Here is an 8,601-nt window from a genome sequence, read left to right on the forward strand (position 1 = left end):
GCAGCATTAGTAAAGTTGGGAACCACTACTTTAGCAGGACCAGAATGCAGTTTGGATTTCTGCTGCGAATCCCCAAGATGTTCTTTTCTTATTTTGCATGCTCAACTATGTTCATCACTGTACAGGAGACGAGAACAGATTGTGCTGTGTCCCATGTACATAGATTCTGCTGCTAACTCCAGATTGCAGGCCTGTCTGTCCTTATATTTCGCTGGCAATGAGTATCTAGCTCAGCATTGGAAAGACGAGCGGCAGGAACAGATCGACAGGATAATAAACAGTCAGAGTATAGCTCCACACACATACAAATTGATATACCATAGTTTTGTATAGGTGTATATGTGGGAGTTGCAGGGGAGCGTGCACAGGAGCGCTCAGTAAATCATGTGACAGATGTAGCATTGGGTTGAGAAATTGTGAGACGGGAGCTCCATATCAGGCAAAACACCCGCAGATCTCCCACATTTTCAGCTTTGTTCTTTAGTAGAGATGAGCGAACACTGTTCGGATCAGCCGTTCCGAACAGCACGCTCCCATAGAAATGAATGTAAGCACCTGGCACGGCAACCGGCCACCGGCAAAGTGTACGTGCCAGGTGCTTCCATTCATTTCTATGGGAGCGTGCTGTTTGGAACGGCTGATCCGAACAGTGTTCGCTCATCTCTATTCTTTAGTATAGCTGCACTCTGGAGTGTGGTGAAATCAAAGGTTTTTTGTTTTTTTTTTAAATCCTACATTTGGTCCCATTTATAGCTATGTTATTTTGATTTGCACTTTTTAATAAATTGTACTCCAATGTACTTCAGTTCAAGACTGGCATGTAAAATGCTAGAATTAATAAATCTTCCTCAATGAACTCTGTGATAAAACATAATGCCTTATGCTCCTAAATATACCCCAGTGGCATCTATAGGCATTTATTTTTTAATCTTATAAAGAGGTTGATAGGCTATAGATATTTTTGGGGTCCAAAACCCAGCACCTCCCCGATCGGCTGTTCTCAGCAGCCACAGGTGATGAAACAAACACAGAGAACAATGCCGTAAGCACGACTCCATTCTCCGCATCTGTGCGGCGTTACTGTAGCGCAGCCACAATAGCACAGCCAATACAGAGAATATATTCTGTGTATTAGCTGATGAGAACAGATCATCTGTGGGGGTAACAGTGTCAGACTCCTACTGATCTGATCCTTTAGATTGGTCAACAATACGTGTAACCTGGAAAACCCCTTTAACTATTTATTATTCAGTAGATTTGGAGCTTTGTATCAGGGAAAATGGTATCTTGCTGCTATTAAAGGGGCTGGCCTCTTTCAGACCAATATTGACAAACAAATGTACAATAAAAAGATATACAATTTTCCAATATACTTTCTGTATCAATTCCTCACAGTTTTCTAGATCTCTGCTTGTTGTCATTCATTCTGTTACTTCTAGTGGATATAAGTGTGACTATGGTCATGTGATTTACTGTCCATGGTCATGTGATGAGTACACAGGTGCCGCTCGTTACAGTCACAGCCCAGTAATCAGACATCTGCCTGGTAATCAGCTGTGCACCTGTGTGCTCATCACATGACCATGGACCGTAAATCACATGACCATGGTCAGAGTTTTATCCTCTAGAAGTAACAGAATGAATGACAACAAGCAGAGATCTCGAAAACTGTGAGGAAATGATACAGAAAGTATATTGGAAAATTGTATAGCTTTTTATTGTACATTTCTTTGCCAATATTGGTCTGAAAGTGGCCAACCCCTCTAAGCTATATTAAGACATGAGCACAGAATATTAGAAATAAAAGCACCTTGCATTTATAGCATTTGCTATAAACTTTTTCTAGTAGCAACCAGCACAACCTTCAGTTCAGCTCCTGGCAATAACGCCTTCTGTAGTTTAGAATCATTATAGATACATTTATATGTTTTCCTTTTTTATTGGTTAGATCTATACAAGCATTACAATATCGTAGCTGGGGACTTGTAGGAAGGAAATGTTGGAGTGCAGGTGGAGTCACAGAAGCTCCACATATGGATATTATTAGATGATCTGAGATTTTCATACACTTTTGACATGAAACATTATAATTAGAGATGAGCAAGTAGTATTCGATCAAGTAGGTATTCGATGGAATACTACGGTATTTGAAATACTCGCTATCGAATACTACTCCTAATTGCAGTAAAGATTCGATTCAGAACCAGCGTTGATTGACCAAATGCTATACAGTGTACAGCATTCGGCCAATCAGTTCTGCCAGAGGCTCGTCTGTGACAAGGCTGAGTCTAAGATCAGACCACAATGGAGACTGCTGTGATCCGATCTTAGACTCCACCTCCTCACAGACAAGCCTCCAGCAGAACCAGCGTTGATTGCCTGAATGCTGTACACTGTATAGCATTCAGCCAATCAACGCTGGTCAATGCATTCCTATGAGAAAAAGTCAGCTCCTGCATGAACGCTGAAGAACCAGCGTTGATTTGCCAAATGCTATACACTGTATAGCATTCGGCCAATCAATGTTGATTCTGCAGGACGAGTAAGTTTACAATAGTGTTTGCCTCCCGTCCGGAAGGAGTCCGCAGGTGGACATCCCCGAATGGAATATCAGCGCAACTGCAAGCGCTGTGCAGTTAAAGCGCACGGACCTGTTATAGTCTATGGGGTCCATGTGCTTTAACTGCACAGCGCTCCTCCTAAACACTCTCCTTCTGCTCTTCGTGGACTTGGTGACTCTGCTTTAGTCGAATAGTGGTTTCCCCTGAAACGAGCATTTTTTCCCATAGACTATAATGGGATTCGATATTCGATCGAGTAGTCGAATATTGAGGCTCTACTCGAAACGAATCTCGAATCTCGAATATTTCACTACTCGCTCATCTCTAATTATAATCAAAGGATTTGAAAAACTGTCATTAAAGGTTTTACATGAATATAAACATCATATTTTTATTGGTGTGATCTACAACTGGGATCCCTGGCAAGTATACAGCTCTCCCATGTATGCTGCTGTGCTTGCTATTGCAGTTTGTTCCATTCATTTCTATTCAAGCTGATGGGACAATATGAAGCAGTGAAGTGTTTTCATATAAGATATTTATGTATATATACTGGTAATACTGGAAAGCTTTTAATACAATTTTATTTCCTGTAAAAGACAACATTGCCTGTTCCCTTCACTGTGGTTAAAGTGGAAACTGTAAATCATCTTTTGAAAACCAGAAATATCTCTTGTTTTATCATTTATTATTTTTTATTATCTATAGATATGAACGCTTGGAAGAACAGCTGAATGACCTGACCGAGCTGCATCAAAATGAAATGACTTTGCTTAAGCAGGAGCTGGCCAGCATGGAGGAGAAAGTAGCGTATCAGTCATATGAGCGAGCTAGGGACATTCAGGTACGAATATGTGACCCTGTATAACTTGGTGAGAAATTAATAACGTAGGGAAGCCTACCCAAAGGATAAACTCTACGAGAAGACCACCCTTTTATCTAGTTGCATCAGTATTTTTGTCCCTTAAATCATCAAAACTGATGCAAAAATGCATTAGTTGTCATCAAGCTTTATTTCTACTTCAAAACCATAAGTTGTCAAAAAATGGTCCATGAAAAGGTAGTACTGACCCCCTCCAGCACTCCTGTTTTCTATTCATTTTATTTTATTTAAAAAAAAAAAAAAAAGGTCATTGACAGAGTCCGATGAACCTGATGAAATGATCCTGGGAATTCGCAAAACAAATATCCTGCAGTAAGCCCTTTTATGGCAAAAAATATCTAAATCATCTGCTTTATGCTGTGGGTTTCCTGTGTGGCTAGCAATGGTTTCAACCTTTGCACAGGAAAGGTTGATATCTGCAGCAGAATATTCAGAAATAATGGATGTGTTGCATGTTCAAAACCTGCAGCGCTTGCTACTTGAGCTGTAAGCTGGACAAATACACCGTGGGAGTACAACACCCATTCTCAGGATCGATGGGGGTCTTAATGGTCAGACCACCACCGATCAGAAATGTATTCTCTATCCTGTAGGGAGTAGTAAAGCCATCAGTACTGTACCAGGTAAGTGTTACTGTATTGGTCTTGAAGCCTCTAGCCTTCTGTATGTGCAGCAGCCCGAACCCCACACTCTGTGCGTGTGCAGTTTGGACTGCAGCAACTACTGTAGCGACTGCTCGGGGCCGTTGAGGCCAATATAGCAGTCCCTGGCCATGTACAGTAGAGAAGACTGCTGTACATAGATGGACTGTGGAGGAGGGAGTTCAGGGCGTGGGATATAGAAAATGCCGGGACTTTATGCATACATCCGGTGCTGCATACATGTGCGTGTTACCATCTGACTTCCGCATGCTTATAAAAGATGATCTAAAAGACGTACATATGTGAACACACCCAAAAAGGTTTCCTTCTACTTTATTATCTTTTATCATGATGAAACAGTCACATGCGATGTGGAGTCAACTATTTTGTGAGGAAATGTGATAATGCTAGAAAATGGTTTCCACCGCACCATTCTCCACCATTCAGTAGGGTTGTGGTTAATTTTATGGAGTTGCACAGAGTAGATTTTACCTTATTTGATCTCCCGGCTCAAATAGTCTCTTTTTTTATTTCAGGAAGCCGTGGAATCTTGTCTTACTCGGATCACAAAGCTAGAATTACAGCAACAGCAGCAGCAGGTTGTCCAGCTGGAAGGTGTGGAAAATGCGAATGCTCGGGCTTTGCTGGGCAAGTTCATCAATGTGCTGCTAGCCCTCATGGCTGTTCTGCTAGTCTTTGTTTCTACAGCTGCCAGTTTTATAACTCCACTGGTTAAAACACGTCTACGCCTTTTGTCCTCCCTGCTCTTTCTACTCTCCTTACTCACGCTATGGAGACACTGGGATTGTGTTACTTACTGTCTGGAACATGTTCTGCTGCCCAGTTGATTTTTTTCGCCCTTTCTATATCTAACCTGCATCCCTGTCCCCTTTCTACACATCTGAGAGGGAGACTGACCTTGGCAGAAGATGATGCCCAGTTCCTTCTATACACATATTTATCTGGATGGATCTGTTTATGCATATATTGATATACCTATATAGAGCTTTTCTTTATACAGTGGGCAGCTATTTGCCACTTACACCACCCCCCCACACAAGGATGGAAGGATCACTGGAAAATGAGCTTAGTTATAGGCTGCAGCTTTGCTGGACTTGGAATACCACTGGTGAAAATAAGCAACAGCTTACTGATAGGCTGTCGCTGCCCAGAACATGGGGTACCTGTGGTGAATGTATGCGATAGGACGTGCATCTGTACAAGGTGTGGAGATAACGTGCTGCGTCACTACGACTTAGAAGATACGATAGCTAATGGATGACCACATATGATACAAGGCTCTGTATCATTTTACATAAGGATCTACTGTATGTGGTGTGAGGGAAAGTAATGGATGGCAATACAAATAAGGACAAATCATTTGTGTTATGGAAGCTGGGTACGCCTAGTAGAAGAGCCCTCTGTTGTGAGTGTGAGATATACTCCTCCATATTCCTTGAATTTGGATATGGAAGGTTTATATAGGTTCATTTCTATAACTATGTACCATACCAGTTGGACATAGACCGATAGGACGTGTGAGGAGCAGGGTGATTTATGATTTACCCTTCTATCTTTTTCTCCCCCAGGGTTCCCTCATTTTAAAGGAACCTTCTAGGGGGTGGGTGCTGTATGACCAGCATACAAACATCTATAGTAAACTGTTTACATAAAGACAGGAAGGAGGAGACTTGTTTTATTTCAAGAAGTATTCTAACTGTAACGCAATAACTTGACATGCCGGGCAGGTCACACATTGGGCAGTTCTATACTGGCTGACCTAGCCGGTTAGTGATTTAGTAGCCTGGCCATAACTCTTAGAATACAGTATTTCTGGAGAGGCCTATGGATTAGATTGCATTTCATATATTTATTTATCCCGGACTCAAATTTGCATTTATAAAGAATATTGTATATTTATTTATTTATTTATTACAGGTCAAAGTGTACTTACATCCTGTACGCAGTGGAGAGAGGCAGACTATAGACAGTGTTTATCCCTATACAATCGGGAGGAGTCTATAGGGGGTATACTGGTTCGGCATACAGTGGGCGCTTCCACTGTGACTAGATGCGTGGACATTTTTGAACAGCCTTTTATGACTATTTTTGAGATTTATTTGTGGGGTTTTTGTTGTTTATTATTTTCTTTTCTAGTTTTGCTGTAATGCATTAACAAATGCACAAGAGAAAAAACGTTTCAAACTTTTGAGATAGCCAAATAATTGCAAAACAACATAGACACTCCATGTCACATGTATGAAATTGTTTTATTTCACGTGTTTTAGATTGTTTTTTTTTTACCAGAAGTATTACATGTACATATTTAGAGGTCTTCCCCTTTAAGTTATGTGTACATATCATGAATCTCACGGTCTCTGGCAAGATGGAGACATTTTATTTGTGCGTTTTGGTAACATTTGGGACGAAAATTTTCATTTTTCCTTAGTCCCTTCTACTGTTTCATGTAACAGCGCTATCACAAGGCAAGGTTTGTGTGTTACATTATCTTGCTTCTGTGTGAAAATAAAATTTACACATTTATGAATGGTGTCTGAGTCTTAATAAAACATATAAATTATAAATTATGTAGAAATATGGCAATGACTTATTTCATGGGAGGCTATCAGAAATGTGAACTTAAATATATGAATTTATTGTATTGTATTCCAAGGGGCACCATGGATATGCAGATATAGCACGTCACAATCTCACAGTTTGTCGCTGATGTATACAATACTGTACTGACAATACTGTATTTTCTGACTGATACACAGATTGCTCTTTTTTAAGTAATCTTGAAACTTACCTGTCCTCAGATGGGTCAGAAGGGGTCAAGTGAAATATTTGAAACAATCTCAAGTTTTGAGGTTAGAGCTGCCTTTGTTCTATTAAAGGGGTATTCCCACGTCGCATACTCACCAGTCTTCGTTGCTGTAAATTCTTCTTTCTTCCGGCTTTGTTGCGTCATTGGTGGGCGGGGTTACATATGCAAAGCCAGCAGCGAGATGCCGCTGGCCCTGCGTGCACGCTCATAGCTAGTGAGACCAGTCTAGCCTTCACAGTGCGACTACAGACCTGGCATCCGCTGTAATAGAGAGGCAGATGCCGGGGAGTGTAGACGCCGGCACAGATGCCTCCTACATCGCTATGTGCCTGCCCTGCATGAAGCCAGCAGCGGCAGGAGCGATGCTGCTATTCCGCTCCTCCGGCCCCCCCCTCCCATCTGGAATAGCAGCATCGCTCCTGCCGCTGCTGGCTTCATGCAGGGCAGGCACATAGCGATGTTGCAGGCATCTGTGCCGGCGTCTACACTCCCCGGCATCCGCCTCTCTATTACAGCGGATGCCGGGGAGTGTAGACGCCGGCACAGTCTGTATTGGCGGTCCCTTCCCCCCAAAGGGTAAACTACCCCCCCCCCCCTCCAGGCTCGCTCCCGTGTACTTAGCTCCCCCCCCCCCCCCCCTCAGAGCAGCAGAGACATCACTTGACTTATGACCAGATAAGTCAAGGGATGTGTCAAAAAAAAATGAATAAAGTAAGATAGTGGACAAACAAAGCAGTTTTGCTGAAGCAGTGTATTTAGGAAAAGTCTTACATTCACATTATCAAGCAGTATAGATAGGATCCTTGTGATGGGACAACCCCTTTAAATCCCCACCATGTCGGTCCGTCAGGTAAGTTCCTATGTCACATACTCTATACTGTCTGTTTTTAGGGAGTTCTTGCTGTGCTCACTACTTTAACCTTCTGCCCTAATCTTGGGTTCATATAGAGTGTGTGGCAGATAAAACTGTAGCATGTTTTCTATCTTGCCTCTTTTATTAATATCCTCAGAGGTTTTTGAGGGAGTGAGAGTGATTTACGGAGAAGAATCCATTATTTCCAATTACTGGAGATATCATAACAACTAATCTAAACCGACTACCTCAGTGATGGAGCTGAAGGTGGTAGTAGTACAGAAGGGATGAAACTGGTGAAAAACTTCAGGATGAAAGTCATATAATGGCCATTAATAGAGTTATTCCCCTGCTCCCCTACCGTCCACCCTGTTGCCCTGCTAATTCACCTCTCCTCTTGTTTCTCCTCTGCCTTTCCCCCCGACAGTCCCTCCATTGACTACTCATTGCCCATTGAATTCAGTTTAAATATTAACTTTCACATACAAGACAGTCCACAACATGTCTTCTCCATATATCTCTGATCTAATCTCCCGAGTACCTTCTCACATGTAATCGCCTATCCTCAGAAGATCACTGCTCAATCCAACCGTCTCCAGGATTTATCACATGCATCCCTCATTCACTTGTTACCCCAGAACGTCAGTCTGTGCCCTACTATCACAATAAGAAAACCTACCCCTTTAGGAAAGCCTATACGTACGCCAAACCTGATCCAACTCCACTTCCACCTGAACAGCTCTTTTCTTTAAAGAATACTCAGTCCTCTCTCCCTATATATTACTTGATCTCTAAGTTCATGTGTGTTATACATTTTTTTAATATTCCTTTTCATA

General features: G+C 41.9%; 1 protein-coding gene across 9 annotated transcripts in view; it reads left to right on the top strand.

Annotated features, from left to right (window-relative positions):
* Window positions 1-6,629, top strand: part of TMCC2 (transmembrane and coiled-coil domain family 2) — a 56,635-nt gene extending 50,006 nt beyond the window's left edge. For all 9 annotated transcript variants that reach the window (XM_075264150.1, XM_075264143.1, XM_075264144.1 and 6 more), the window contains 2 exons: window positions 3,270-3,405; window positions 4,622-6,629. In XM_075264150.1, the coding sequence (XP_075120251.1) occupies window positions 3,270-3,405; window positions 4,622-4,933 (448 nt within the window). In that variant the 3' untranslated portion in view covers window positions 4,934-6,629. The remainder of the gene's footprint in view (window positions 1-3,269; window positions 3,406-4,621) is intronic.
* The last annotated feature ends 1,972 nt before the right edge of the window (window positions 6,630-8,601 follow it).

Source organism: Leptodactylus fuscus, chromosome 2, assembly GCF_031893055.1.
Source record: "Leptodactylus fuscus isolate aLepFus1 chromosome 2, aLepFus1.hap2, whole genome shotgun sequence".
Taxonomy (NCBI): Eukaryota; Metazoa; Chordata; class Amphibia; order Anura; family Leptodactylidae; genus Leptodactylus; species Leptodactylus fuscus.